Below are 15704 nucleotides of genomic sequence, written 5' to 3'. Positions count from 1 at the left end.
TCACAGACCAGCACTGCGCATGCTCGTGAAGCAAACCGCAATGCGCATGCCCTAGTACATATGCGCATGTGCAGGGAGCTGCTGTAGTGGGGATAGGGCACATTCTGCTCCCCTTTGAATGCTGGGTAGCCCCGCTGCCATTGAATGTCCATATTTCTGAATAGGAAATTATTATTTGTGATCCAGTGACGATTGGAGCCACAGGGCCAAGATATAACAATGTTTTTTGATATCAATTGACTTAATAAAGTGCACTGGTCTTCCACCATAGTTCTGTGACAGGTGTAATTAACAGCAGAACAAATCCCTAGTTCGATGTGAACTCACTGGAATCTCAGCAGGCTGTGTGAACAAGTGATTTTTCATTCCATACTCGGAACATTTAAATTCTGTCATCAGTAAGGATGTAACAAATCAGCTGGTGAACGATCATTTCACGGTGTGATTTTACCCATAAGTTTCCAGCTCACACGGGGACAATGAGTTCCACATTCTCAACAACCTACAGCTATCAAAAAGCGGGTGCTGTGAATCTGAAATTAAAATGAAAAATGCTGGAATTTTTAGCAGATCTGTTAGTACAGGTACAGTGAGGAATATAGCATCAGTGAACGGTCTTGAAAACTTAACTCTTCTCAATGCAGATGCACCTAGATGCGCTGAGTGTTTCTGGAACATTCTGCATTATCTCTGAATGAAAATTGATCATGATTTACATATTAGATTTATTAGTGACTAACTTATATTTATTTCCATCCATTCACAAGTGGAAACATCTTCTACGTGTCCATCCTGTCAAACCCTCTCACTATCTTAAAGTTCTCGGTCAGGTCATCTCTCACTCTCTTCTCCAAACAAAACCTTTACAAACTGTTGAATATTTGATAATTGATATAACTTTCCAATTCTGGCATCATTCTAGTAAATCTGTTTTGCACCTTCCCCAGTGCTTCTCCATCCAATTTAACCTATGGAGACAGAGCTAATCTGAGCATCAACATCACTATTGCCCCAAATTTCTGTATGTTGGAAGGATCAGTACAGCAGTGGGAGAGAGGACTGTGGTTTCGAGCTGTTATTCATCATCCTCTATTTGACAGATTATCTCACCAGAATATTTGGACACTAAGGGAATCAATGGATATGGGAATGGGGTGAGAAAGTGGAGTTGAGCTGAAAGATCGTTTAATGGTGGAACAGGCTCAAAGAGCCGTATGGTCTACCCCAGCTCCTATTTCTTGTTTTCTTATGAACATCACTGTAAATCATTTCCATACAAGCACAGCAGATGCAGCGCCTGCTCTTCACCTCTTCCCTTCCCACATTCCAGGTCCCCAGACACACTTTCCAGGTGACACAATGAGAAAGGTCAGCGACCTGAAACATTCCGTCCGCTTGGTCGACATGAAACTAAACTTATGATTAATTTCTCCTCAGTAACAGGAGTGGATCAATAGCGCCACTACTGACCGAGCTGGTCGATTCCTAAAGGACATAGCTGCTAGACTGGGTCTGTGGCAAGTCGTGAGAGAGTCTTCAAGAGGGAAGAACATACTTGATCTCATCCTCATCACTCCGTCTGCTAGAGATGCATCTGTCCATGACAGCATCAGTAGGAATCACCTCCTACGTAGTCATTGTGGAGGCGAAGTCCCATCTTTACATTGAGGATTCCCTCCATCATATGGTGTGGCATTACCATCGTCCTAAATAGCATAGGTTTTGAGCAGATCTAGAAACTCAAGGCTGGGCATCCATGGGGCGCTGTGGGCCATTGGCAACAGCAGAATTGCACTCAACTGCAATGAGTAACCTTATGGCCCGGTATAACCCTGCCCACTCTACCTGTACCATCAAGCCAGGGGATCAATCCTGGTTCAGTGAAGAGTGCAGGAGGGTATGCCAGAAGCAGCATCTGGCATACACAAAAATGAGATGTCAACCTGGTGAAGCTACAACATCGGACTACTTGCAGGCCAAACAGCGTAAATGGCATGTGACAGACAGAGCTAAGCGATTCCACAACCAATGGATCAGATCTCAGCTCTGCAGTCCTGCCACACCCAGTCATGAATGGCAGTGGACAATTAAACAACTCACTAGAGGAGGAGGCTCCACAAATATCCCCATCTGCAATAGTAATGAAAACTTGGACTCCAGAACTCGCTGCACCCATAGCCAAGTTGTTCCAGTACGGCTACAACACTGGCATCTACCCAGCAATGTGGAAAATGGACTGGGTATGTCTGTACACATAAAGCATGATAAACCCAATCAGACCAATTACTGCCCTATCATTCTACTCTCGATCATCAACAAAGTAATGGAAGGGGTCATCAACAGTGCAATCAAGCGGAACTTGCTTAGCAATAATCTGGTCATTGGTGCTCAATTTGGGTTCTGCCAGGATCACTCAGCTCCTGACCTCATTACAGCCTTCCTTCAAACATGGACAAAACAGTTGAACTCTGGACATAAGGTCAGAGAAACTGCCCTTGACATCAAGGCAGCAGTTGACTGAGTGTGGCATCAAAGAGCCCAAGCAAAACTGGGGTCAATGGAAATGAGGGGGAAACTCTCCATTGGTTTGAGTCCTGGGTTCTGGTAGTTGGAGGTCAATCATCTCAACTCAGGACATCACTGCAGGAGTTCCTCAGGATAGTGTCCTAGGCCCAACCATCATCAGCTGCTTCATCAATGACCCTCCTTCCATCATAAGGTCAGAAGTGGGGATTATCACTGATGATTGCACAATGTTCAGCACCATTCGTGAGTCCTCAGGTATTGAAACGGTCCATGTCCAAATGTACCAAGACCTGGAAAAACTTGGCGGGTGGAATATAATTTGGCAATGTGTAAAGTTATGCTATTTCACAGGAAGGATCGAGGATTTGAATATTATTTAAGTGGAGAAAGACTGCAGAAGGCTGCAGCACAGAGGGATTTGAGAGTCCTTGTGCATGAATCCCAAAAAGCTAACATACAAGTTCAGCAGGTAATAGGGAAGTAAAATGGAATGTTGGTCTTAATTTCCAAGGGAATGGAGTATAAAAATAGGGAAGTCTTGCCAAAACTATACAAGGCAGCAGTTAGACCACCCCGAGAATATGGTGAACAATTTTGGTTCCCTTATCTAAGGAAAGATATGCTGGCATTGGAGGCAGCCCAGAGATGATTCATTCTGTTGATCCTGGGTATGGTGGGATTTTCTTTTGAGGAGAGGTTGAGTAGGTTGGGTCTGAACTCATTGGAGGTAAGAAGAATGAGAGGCAACCTTATTGAAACATATAAGATTCTTCGGGGGCTTGACAGGGTAGATGCTGAGAGTTGTTTCCCTTTGTGAGAGAGTCTAGGACTACAGGGCATAATCTCAGAGTAAGGGGGTGCCCATTTAAAAAATAGATGAGGCAGAATTTCTTCTCTCACAGGGTAGTGAATCTGCAGAATTCTTTACCACAGCGGGCTGTAGAGGCTGGATCGTTAATCATATTCAAGGCTGAGATAGACAGATTTTTAATCAATAAGGGAATCAAGGCTTATGGGGACAAGACAGGGAAGTGGAGTTGAGGATTATCAGATCAGCCATGATCTCATTGAATGGTAGAGCAGAATCTATGGGCCAAATGGCCTTCTAATGCTCCTCCATCTTATGATCTTATGGACAATACCCAGGTTTCATCTGGCAAGTGACAACTCACATTCACATCACATAAGTGCCAGGCTATAGTTATCTCAACAAGAGAGAAGCTAAATAAATCCCCTTGACATTAAATGGTATTACTTCCATGTAATCGCCCATTATCAACACCCTGGGGGTTACCAAGAGATAAAAACAAAAAACTGCGGATGCTGGAAATCCAAAATAAAAACAGAATTACCTGGAAAAACTCAACAGGTCTGGCAGCATCGGCGGAGAAGGAAAGAGTTGACGTTTCGAGTCCTCATGACCCTTCAACAGAACAGATTTTTCTTTACAATGAGAGGGGTGAAATATAAGCTGGTTTAAGGTGGTGGGGGCAGGGTGGGGAAGAGAAGTGGAGGGGGGGTGTTGTTGTAGGGACAAGCAAGCAGTAATAGGAGCAGATCATCAAAAGATGTCACAGACAAAGGAACAAAAGAACACAGAGGTGTTGAAGTTGGTGATATTATCTAAACGAATGTGCTAATTAAGAATGGATAGTAGGGCACTCAAGGTATAGCTCTAGTGGGGGTGGGGGAGGGATAAAAGATTTAAAAATAATGGAAGTAGGTGGGAAAAGAAAAATCTATATAAATTATTGGGGAAAAAAACAAAAGGAAGGGGGAAGAAACAGAAACGGGGTGGGATGGAGGAGGGAGCTCAAGACCTCAAGTTGTTGAATTCAATATTCAGTCCGGAAGGCTGTAAAGTGCCTAGTCAGAAGATGAGGTGCTGTTCCTCCAGTTTGCGTTGGGCTTCACTGGAACAATGCAGCAGGCCAAGGACAGACATGTGGGCAAGAGAGCAGGGTGGAGTGTTAAAATGACAAGCGACAGGGAGGTTTTGGTCATTCTTGCGGACAGACTGCAGGTGTTCTGCAAAGCAGTCGCCCAGTTTACGTTTGGTCTCTCCAATGTAGAGGAGACCGCATTGGGAGAAATGAATACAGTAGACTAAGTTGGGGGAAATGCAAGTGAAATGCTGCTTCACTTGAAAGGAGTGTTTGGGCCCTTGTATGGTGAGGAGATAGGAAGTGAAGGGGCAGGTGTTACATCTTTTGCGTGGGCATGGGGAGGTGCAATAGGTGGGGGTTGAGGAGTAGGCGGTGATGGAGGAGTGGACCAGGGTGTCACGGAGGGAACAATCCCTACGGAATGCCACCGGGGGGGGTGAAGGGAAGATGTGTTTGGTGGTGGCATCATGCTGGAGTTGGTGGAAATGGCGGAGGATGATCCTTTGAATGCGGAGGCTGGTGGGGTGATAGGTGAGGACAAGGGCACCCTATTATGTTTCTGGGAGGGAGGAGAAGGCGTGAGGGCAGATGCGCGGGAGATGGGCCGGACACGGTTGAGGGCCCTGTCAACGACCATGGGTGGAAAACCTCAGTTAAGGAAGAAGGAGGACATGTCAGAGGAACTGTTTTTGAAAGTAGCATCATCGGAACAGATGCAATGGAGGCGAAGGAACTGAGAGAATGGGATGGAGTCCTTACAGGAAGCGGGGTGTGAGGAGCTGTAGTCGAGGTAGCTGTGGGAGTCGGTAGGCTTGTAATGGATATTGGTGGACAGTCTATCACCAGAGAGGTCAAGGAAGGGAAGGGAAGTGTCAGAGATGGACCATGTGAAAATGATGGAGGGGTGGAAATTGGAAGCAAAATTAATACATTTTTCCAAGTCCCGATGAGAGCATGAAACAGTACAGAAGTTATCATCGATGTACCAGAGAAAGAGTTGTGGAAGGAGGCCGGAGTAGGACTGGAACAAGGAATGTTCCACATACCCCATAAAGAGACAGGCATAGCTGGGGCCCATGCGGGTACCCATAGCCACACCTTTTATTTGGAGGAAGTGAGAGGAGTTGAAGGAGAAATTGTTCAGTGTGAGAACAAGTTCAGCCAGATGGAGGAGAGTAGTGGTGGATGGGGATTGTTCGGGCCTCTGTTCGAGGAAGAAGCTAAGGGACCTCAGACCATCCTGGTGGGGGATGGAGGTGTAGAGGGATTGGACGTCCATGGTGAAGAGGAAGAGGTTGGGGCCAGGGAACTGGAAATTGTTGATGTGATGTTAGGTGTCAGAGGAATCACGGATGTAGGTGGGAAGGGAATGGACAAGGGGAGAGAGAAGGGAGTCAAGATAACAAGAAATGAGTTCTGTGGGGCAGGAGCAAGCTGAGATGATCGGTCTACCGGGACAGTTCTGTTTGTGGATTTTGGGTAGGAGGCAGAAGCAAGGTTGGGCGACTATCAGGTTGGAAGCTGTGGGAGGAAGATCCCCAGAGGAGATGAGGTCAGTGACAGTCCTGGAAACAATGGCTTGATGTTCAGTGGTGGGGTCATGGTCCAGGGAGAGGTAGGAGAAAGTGTCTGCGAGTTGACGCTCAGCCTCCGCGAGGTAGAGGTCAGTGCGCCAGACAACAACAGCACCACCCTTGTCAGCGGGTTTGATGACAATGTCAGGGTTGGACCTGAGAGAACGGAGTGCAGTAAGTTCAGAGAGAGACTGATTAGAATGGGTGAGAGGAGCAGAGAAATTGAGACGACTAATGTCGCACCAACAGTTCTCAATGAAAAGATCAAGAGAAGGTAAGAATCCAGAGGGAGGGGTCCAGGTGGAGGGAAAATATTGGAGGTGGGTAAAAGGATCCATTGAACGGGGAGAAGACTCCTGCCCAAAGAAGTGAGCCCGGAGACGAAGACGGCGGAAGAAAAGTTCAGCATCGTGCCGAGCCCGAAATTCATTGAGATGAGGGCGTAAGGGTTTGAAACTAAGTCCTTTGCTAAGCACTGAACGTTCAGCGTCGGAAAGGGGAAGGTCAGGGGGTATAGTGAATACACGGCTGGGGTTGGGATTGGAAGATGGGGTGGGGACGGAGGGACAGGCAGGGGTGGAGGGTCCTAGATGGGTGTTGGTGTCGATGAGTTGTTGGAGCTTGCGTTCCTTAGCACTTGAGAGAAAGAGAAAAAGTTTCCTGTTGAGGCATCGGATGAGACAAAGAATAAAATGAAACTGGGGGCACGCGCAGCTTTGAAAAAGGGTACGGTGGTGCTGCTGGAGGGAGAGATTAAGTGGGTTCATATGGCGGCTCATGGCACTGAGTGTGGATCTCAGAATGTGATGGGAACAGCAGTCCGAGAAACGTTTTATGTGTTGGAGATATCTGTAATCCTGGGTGGGTTTGAAACATGAGGGGTGGAGTTTCAGTTGAAATCCACGTGGGGTAAGTCGGAGACGGAGACAGTCACTGAGAAAGGAGATATGGCTGTGAAAGCGGGTTTTAGTAAACACCTTGTCAAACACCAGGAGAGAAATGGAAAACAATGAGGGTGATCAAGGCAAAAGAGAGATACGGAAATCTTGTCGCAGAGACGAACAGAACTTCTTCAAGGTAGGCATTTCTTGAATAGCAGTGGCAGTCAATTAAACACAGAGAGATGGAAACAAAAAACTGTGGATGCTGGAAATCCAAAATAAAAACAGAATTACCTGGAAAAACTCAGCAGGTCTGGCAGCATCAGCGGAGAAGAAAAGAGTTGACATTTCAAGTCCTCATGACCCTTCAAAAGAACTGATTTTTCTTTACAATGAGAGAGGTGAAATATAAGCTGATTTAAGGTTGTGGGGGTGGGGGGGGGGGTGCTGTTGGAGAGAAGTGGAGGGACGGGGTGTTGTTGCAGGGACAAGCAAGCAATGATAGTAGCAGATCATCAAAAGATGTCACAGACAAAGGAACAAAAGAACACAGAGGTGTTGAAAGTGGTGATATTATCTAAACGAATGTGCTAATTAAGAATGGATGGTAGGGCACTCAAGGTATAGCTCTAGTGGGGGTGGGGGGGCATAAAAGATTTAAAAATAATGGAAATAGGTGGGAAAAGAAAAATCTATATAAATTATTGGGGAAAAAAGCAAAAGGAAGGGGGAAGAAACAGAAAGGGGATGGGGATGGAGGAGGGAGCTCAAGACCTAAAGATGTTGAATTCAATATTCAGTCCAGAAGGCTGTAAAGTGCCTAGTCGGAAGATGAGAAGCTGTTCCTCCAGTTTGCGTTGGGCTTCACTGGAACAATGCAGCAGGCCAAGGACAGACATGTGGGCAAGAGAGCAGGGTGGAGTGTTAAAATGGCACCCAACAGGGAGGTTTGGGTCATTCTTGCGGACAGACTGCACGTGTTCTGCAAAGCAGTCGTCCAGTTTACGTTTGGTCTCTCCAATGTAGAGGAGTCCGCACTGGGAGCAATGCAGCTGGACGAGGCACCGCCCCACCCGGGAACTTCAAAAACAGTGCCTCTGACATGTCCTCCTTCTTCCTTAACTGAGGTTTTCCACCCACGGTGGTTGACGCATTCAAATGATCATCCTCCGCCATTTCCGCCAACTCCAGCATGATGCCACCACCAAACACATCTTCCCTTCACCCACCCCTGTCGGCATTCTGTAGGGATCGTTCCCTCCAGGACAGCCTGGTCCACTCCTCCATCACCCCCTTCCCCTCAACCCCCACCGATGGCACCACCCCATGCCCACACAAAAGATGTAACACCTGCCCCTTCACTTCCCCTCTCCTCACCATCCAAGGGCCCAAACACTCCTTTCAAGTGAAGCAGCATTTCACTTGCATTTCCCCCAACTTAGTCTACTGTATTCGTTGCTCCCAACGCGGTCTGCTCTACATTGGAGAGAAATGTAAACTGGGCGACCGCTTTGCAGAACACCTGCGGTCTGTCCGCAAGAATGACCAAAACCTCCCTGTCCCTTTCCATTTTAACACTCCACCCTGCTCTCTTGCCCACATGTCTGTCCTTGGCCTGCTGCATTGTTCCAGTGAAGCCCAACGCAAACTGGAGGAACAGCACCTCATCTTCTGACTAGGCACTTTACAGCCTTCCAGATTGAACAGTGAATTCAACAACTTGAGGTCTTGAACTCCCTCCTCCATTCCCACCCCCTTTCTGTTTCTTCCCCCTTCCTTTTGTTTTTTTTTCCAATAATTTATATAGATTTTTCTTTTTCCACCTATTTCCATTATTTTTAAATCTTTTATGCCCCCCACCCCCACTAGAGCTATACCTTGAGTGCCCTACTATCCATTCTTAATTAGCACATTCGTTTAGATAATATCACCAACTTCAACACCTCTGTGTTCTTTTGTTCCTTTGTCTGTGACATCTTTTGATGATCTGCTCCTATCACTGCTTGCTTGTCCCTACAACAACACCCCCCCTCCACTTCTCTTCCCCCCCCCCTCACCTTAAACCAGCTTATATTTCACCCCTCTCATCGTAAAGAAAAATCAGTTCTGTTGAAGGGTCATGAGGACTCGAAACGTCAACTCTTTTCTTCTCCGCCGATGCTGCCAGACTTGCTGAGTTTTTCCAGGTAATTCTGTTTTTATCCTGGTGGTTACCATTTACCAGAAACTGAACTGGACCAGCCATATACATACTCTGGCTACAAGAGCTGGTCATAGGCGAGGAATCCTGTGGCGAATATCTCACCTCCTGACTCCCCAAAGCCTGTCCACAATCTACAAGGCACAAGTAAGGAATGCAAACGAACACTGTCTTCTTGCTAGGATCAGTGCAGTTCCAAAAACCCTCAAGAGATCGACACCATCCAGGACAAAACAGTGCACTGGATTGGCACCACATCCACAAACATTCACTCCCTCCACACACAGTAGCAGCAGTGTATACCATCTACAAGATGCACTGCAGAAACTCACCAAGGCTCCTTAGGCAAACCCACGACCACTACCATCTAGAAGGACAAGGGCGGCACACACATGGGAACACCACCACCTGGAAGTTCCCCTCCAAGTCACTCGCCATCCTGGCTTGGAAATATATCGCCGTTCCTTCACTGTCACTGGGTCAAAATCCTTGAACATCCCCCAGCATCTCATGAATGAATTTTAAAAAATCAATTGTAAACACAAAACTTCCAGCCGGGATTGAACCGGGGACTTTCTCATGTAAAGTAAACGTGATAATCAGTGCACTAGGGAAATGAGTGTGAATCCCCCCCGGACAGAGGGGAACTGACCATCCATCTCTAGCTCTAATTCCCAAACAGAAAATGCTGCCAAGAATCGGCAAGTCAGGCTGAGTCTGTGACCGCTCTCACCATCTGAAACCGTCACAATGCCCTGCTGATTGACGGCAGCTCTGGACCAATAGAAAGAGGGGGCGGGAATGAAGGACCGAACGGGTGCGGCTGATCCTCCAACCAATCGGAGTGAATGAGGGGCGGGGCCCGAGGGAAGAGGCATCGCGCAGGCGCAGGGTCATTGTACCTGAAGCACGGGGAGTGCGGGAGCTGAAGGAGGAAGGAGGCGGGAAAGGATGAGTGACAGCCGAGTGCAGGAGAGAAATGGAGTCAGTGCGGACTGGGAGGTTTCATAAACACCCAGCGTAGGACTCAAGACTCGAATTAGAAACTCCCAGTCCCGCGTTTGCACCAAATCGGCAACGGCTGCGGCCTCAGACACAGGGTAACGGCGCCATTGTTATAGGGGAATGTGCAGCAGGGCGCATGCGCGGTCATCCTGGTCCAGGTAGCAGGAGGAGAAAATATTGTGAATTTCTATCCTGGACTGACAGGGATGGATTTTGGAAACTCCTTTTATAGGGGGTTAGATAGGGAGGATTTACACACAGCAAACTCAAACCCAGGGAAATGTTTGTCTCTTTTCTATTTCTTTCCTGGCCTGACAGTAATGCCTTTGAATACTTTTTTGCAGGATATTACATCAGGATTCTCAGACAGGACACACAGCATCACATCTAAGTGGCACTTAATCACTCCATTCATCAGGACCTGGATATTATCGGCTTCTGAGCGTAGGTGTTGAGTTCCAGGTCATTACCACTCACTGTGTAAAATTTCTTCTTCACATTCCCCCCTCTAGATCTTGCACCAAATCTTAAAACTGTCTTGTAATCCTTTTACTAACATCTATTGTGATTAGCTTTTCTTTTCTACCTTATGTGAACCTATCATTAAGTTGCACGCCTCTATCAAATCTCCCTTCAACCTAAGATGAAAGAAAAATACTACGGATGCTGGAAATCTGAAACAAAAACAGAGAGCAGAAGAGTCATCCGGACTCAAAACATTAACTGTGTCTTTCTCTCCATGGATGCTGTTAGACCTGCTGAGTTTTTCCAACATTTGCTGTTTTTGCTCCCTTCAGCCTACTTGGCTTCAAGGAGAACCACCCCAATTTCTCCAACCAGGGTATCAGGAGTGTATACCATCTACAAGATGCATTGCAGCAACATACGAAGGATCCTTCAGCAGCACCTTCCAAACCCGTAATCTCGAACACCAAGAAGGACAGGGGCAGCAAACACATGGGAACACCATCACCTGCAAGTTCCTCTCCAAGTCATACACCATCCTGATTAGGAACTATATCGCCGTATGTCTCGGAAGGGAACTTGGAGGTGATGACATTCACGTGTACCAGCTACCCTGGTCCTGCTAAGTGGTAGAGGTTGAGGATTCCCCCATTATGCTGTCTCTCTTTCTCTCTCTCTCAGCTTTAACGTTCCACTTTCTCCTAGTGCTGACCTCACAAATTATTCATTAGCTTGGTTTCACAACCTGCCTTTGTATTTTTGTGGGTTCTCTCTCAGTCCCTTTTTTCTGTTTTAAATTAATTTCACAGGATGTTAGAAGGGGAGTATTTACAGTCAGGAAACTGAAACCAAACATCACATCAGGATCTGACGGAGTTGCCCAATATTTCGTAACCTGAATATCATTAGATTTTGAACATGGAAGGAAAAAGCACCGTTCCCACTGGGAAGAAACTGTGGAAATGTGGGGACTGTGGGAATGGATTCAGTTACCCATCCCAGCTGGAAACTCATCGGCGCACTCACACTGGTGAGAGACTATTCACCTGCTCAGAGTGTGGGAAGGGATTCACTCGGTCATCCCACCTGCTGACACACCAGCGATTTCACACTGGTGAGAGACCGTTCACCTGTTCCAAGTGTGGGAAGGGATTTACTGTTTTATCCACCCTGCAGAGACACCAGCGTGTTCACACTGATGAGAGACCTTTTAAATGCTCAGAGTGTGGAAAGTGTTATAAAAGTTCTCAGGAACTGATGTCCCATCAACGTGTTCACACTGATGAGAGACCATTCAGGTGCTCTCACTGTGGGACTGGGTTCAAGACCTCATATTACCTCAATGTGCATCAGCGCAGTCACACTGGGGAGAGACCATTCATCTGCTCCAAGTGTGGAATGGCATTCACCCAGTCCTCCAGCCTTCTGAGACACCAGCGAGTTCACACGGGGGAGAGACCATTCGCCTGCTCTGAGTGTGGGAAGGGATTCAGTCAGTTATCCACCCTGCAGAAACACCAGCGAGTTCACACCGGGGAGAAGCCATTCTCCTGCTCCCAGTGTGGGATGCGATTCAGTAGTTCAACCACCCTGCTGATACACCAGCGAGTTCACACTGACGAGAGACCTTTTCAGTGCCCAGACTGCGGGAAGAGCTTTAAACGTTCCCAGGAACTGATGTCCCATCAACGTGTTCACACGAACGAGAGACCATTCAGGTGCTCTCAGTGCGGGACTGGGTTCAGGTGGTCATCTCAACTCTCAGAACATCAGCGGGTTCACACTGGGGAGAGGCCATTCACCTGCTCCAAATGTGGGAAGAGATTCAGACATTCATCCAACCTGCAGAGACACAAGCGAGTTCACACTGACAAAAGGCCTTTTAAATGCCCAGACTGCGGGAAGTGTTATAAAAGTTCCAGGGAACTGATGTCCCATCAACGTATTCACACTGACGAGAGACCATTCAAGTGCTCTGACTGTGGGACTGGATTCAGGCAATCATCTCAGCTCACTGTACACCAACGAGTTCACTCTGGGGAGAGGCCATTCACCTGCTCCGAGTGTGGGAAAAGGTTCACTCAGTCATCCCACCTGCTGAGACACCAGCGAGTTCACAAGTAACTACAGTGATGGGATTTTGCTGTTAATCACATCCAGGAATGAACCATGTACATTGGGTCTGTTTCTGCTGATGTTAATAAACTCCAGCCCAGATATAGGGACTATTATTATCAGAAATATAGCCAAATACATCATCTTTGTGTTAAATCCATTCTGTCAAATATTTTAAATATCTCTAACGTAAGTTAGTTCCTTTTAAAGGGCTCTCCTTCTCCCCTATCTCCTCCATCCTCACCTCCAACAACAAGTGTGAGGAGCTCATGGAGCTTCTTTGTCACTAAGATTGAGACAATCTGATCAGCTGCCTTTGCTGCTTCCCTCCCTTCCACTAGCCCAACGGGACAAACTGTCTCTGAAGATCCCCCTTGTCTGAGCCCTGCACCCACATCTTCCTCCAGTTTCTCTCCCATCTCCCTCATGCCCTCTTGATCCTATTCTCATTAAACTGCTGACCATCCAACTTCTCCATTTTAGCTGATATTGTTAATGGTTCTCTCTCTCTTTTGGTACTGTCCCTCTCACCCTTAAATCCACCATCCTCACCCATTCTAAAAAAAGCAAATTTTGACCCAACTATCTTTGGAAACTACCGCCCCATCTCCAACCTCCCTTTCCTCTCCAAAGTCCTTGTACTTGATGTCCCCCAAGGATCTATCCTTGGCCCCTCCTATTTCTCATTTACATGCTGCCACTAGGTGACATCATCCAAAAGCACTGTGTTAGTTTTCACATGTACACTGACAACACCCAGCTCTACCTCAGCACCATCCCTCTCCATTCCTCCACTGTTACTAAATTATAAAACTGCTTATCCCACACCCAGTACCGGATGAGCAGAAATTTCCTCTGATTAAAAATTGGGAAGATCAAAGCCATTGTCTTTGGTCACCACTACAAATTCTGTTCCCTAACTACCGAGTCCATCCCTCTCCCTGGGAACTGTCTGAGGCTGAACCACACTGCTCACAATCTCGGTGTCATATTTGACTGCAGGAGGAGTTTCTGACCACATATCCACACCATCACTAACACCAGGTATTTCAATCTCCATAACATTGCCTGACTCCACCTAACCCCAGCTCATCTGCTGAAACTTTTATCCGTGTCCATGTTACCTTTAGACTTGACGATTCCATTACATTCCTGACCAGCTTCTCACATTCAACCCGTCCCCCACACAGAAACGTGAGATCATCCAAAACTCTGCTGTCCATGAGCTTTCTTACATCAAGCCCCCATCACCCCTCTGCTCACTGACCGACATTGGCTCCTGGTCAAGCAGTGCCTTAATTTTAAAGCTCATAGCCTTGTTTACAATTCTCTCCATGGCCTCGTCCCTCCCGATCTCTGTAATCTCCAGTCACTCACCCTCTCTAATATCTGTGCTCCTCTCATTCTGGCCTCTTGAACATCCCTGATTTTAATGACTGCACCATTGGTGGCTGTGCCTCGGTGTGAAGCTCTGAAATTCCCTCCCTAAACCTCTCCACCGCCTCCAGCTCTCTCTCCTGATTAAAGATGCTGGTTAAAATCTGCCTTTCCAATCAAGATTTTGTCCATTTACCCTAATATCTCCCTTTGTGTCTCTGTGTCATTTTTTTTCTTTATGAAACTCCTGTGAAGAACTTTGGAACATTTTATTACATTAAACGTGTTTTATAAATACAAATTGTTTCTGTTTCATGACAGCCAGTTTGTGCACAGTAAGATCCCACAAACAGCAATCAGACTAACTGATTAATCCAGGTTTTTTTTGGTGGTGTTAGTTAAAGCACTAATGTTGGTCCCACTACACCAGGAGAACTCCCCTGTGGACAGGACATGGAGTAGCTGATGTCTCCTGAGCTGAGAGTGGAGCTGATTGAGCTGTTGGGCCTGTAGTGTACCTTGAAGAACCGCTGTCTTTTACCTACATCTCACCCATTAGAAATCCATGAAGTTTATGGATTCAAACAAAACAATAAATTATTCTCTCTTCATCAGTTCCATCGTGAGTGAAACAGATGTAATAAAATATTTTTTTTCCCTTATTACTGTGGGATACTGCGAAGCAGGCTTGTGCGGACTGTATGTAGGTTGTGTGGGTGTGTGTGACTAATTAGACTGACGACAGTCAGACTGCAAGGTTTAAATCATGAAGAGGATTAGGTGCAAAAGGAGACATTTTTGAAGTGCATGTGAGTGAGCTAAGATGGGTTACCAGTAGATACAACATGAATAGGAATTTGCATTGGGAGATAAATGAGGAGCTGAATTTTTAGCTATTGAATTTTAAAGAGAGAAAAAAGGAAGTCTGACAACTGGCAAAGAGCATAAGTAAATAAAGCAAAGTTATTAAGTTTATTTTTCCCTCAAATAGTGACCATAAAAACAGCATGAAAGTTTTTAGATTCTGGGAAAGGTAACCTTCAAAATAAAGTTTAAAAACATTGGGTATTTGAGGGGTTTGGCCATGTGATCTTGAATAGTGTGCCATGTGAGCACAGTCCTATGAAGGAAGCAGCTTTTCTTACAAGACTTGGATTTCCATTGTTGACTGCGAGAGAGAGGGAGAGAAGCTTGTGAAATACCTCCCCTATAGCAACAGTGGGTGCCTTGTAGTAATCTTACTGGATGTTTTACTGTTGTCTGGAAATGGGTGTTTATTTTGAGTCTAGCTAAGTAGAAATCTTTTGGGAAATGATATAAAACGAAAATTAACTGTGTAACTGTAATTTTATGTGTTTAAGTTTTCTTCTGTTAATAAATATTTTAATGTAATATTTAATATCTCCAAAAGTGGTAGTGGAATCTTTACTTCTGACTTCAGTACATATACCTTCTCAAAATAAATACAATTACAAATTTGTTGTAATAGCCTGACCAAGTTTGCTTTTGGGATTTGGTCAGCCTGGCAAATACCATCTACCATATCACAACACAGGGGAAGCAGAAAAGCAGCAATATTCCAGCCCCATACTCTCCAATCACCCGCTGCCAGCAGAAAGCAGTGACTGCAGCTTCAATCAGTGGGTTACTGCCCATCCCTGGGACTCAAGATACT

At 46.2% G+C, this 15704-nt stretch overlaps 1 protein-coding gene across 2 annotated transcripts; it reads left to right on the top strand.

Moving 5' to 3' along the window:
• The first annotated feature begins 9976 nt into the window (after nt 1-9976).
• On the top strand, nt 9977-15346 carry LOC121273860 (zinc finger protein 229-like). Of its 2 annotated transcripts, none has more exons than XM_041181005.1 (3): nt 9977-10167; nt 10417-10516; nt 11347-15346. In XM_041181005.1, exon 3 carries the CDS (start codon nt 11456-11458, stop codon nt 12659-12661), a length of 1206 nt encoding a protein of 401 aa, XP_041036939.1. In that variant the 5' UTR covers nt 9977-10167; nt 10417-10516; nt 11347-11455; the 3' UTR covers nt 12662-15346. The 2 variants fall into 2 exon arrangements, with proteins under 2 accessions (XP_041036939.1, XP_041036940.1); XM_041181006.1 differs by having other exon boundaries at nt 10417-10534.
• The last annotated feature ends 358 nt before the right edge of the window (nt 15347-15704 follow it).

The sequence above is a fragment of the Carcharodon carcharias genome (assembly GCF_017639515.1).
Source record: "Carcharodon carcharias isolate sCarCar2 chromosome 27 unlocalized genomic scaffold, sCarCar2.pri SUPER_27_unloc_2, whole genome shotgun sequence".
Classification (NCBI taxonomy): Eukaryota; Metazoa; Chordata; class Chondrichthyes; order Lamniformes; family Lamnidae; genus Carcharodon; species Carcharodon carcharias.
Note: the sequence above shows the minus strand (reverse complement) of the source record. Positions and strands in the feature narration are given on the sequence as shown.

Excerpts from the sequence above, each read along its gene's own strand:
- LOC121273860 (XM_041181005.1), top strand. The coding sequence starts at position 11,456 with ATGGAAGGAAAAAGCACCGTTCCCACTGGGAAGAAACTGTGGAAATGT.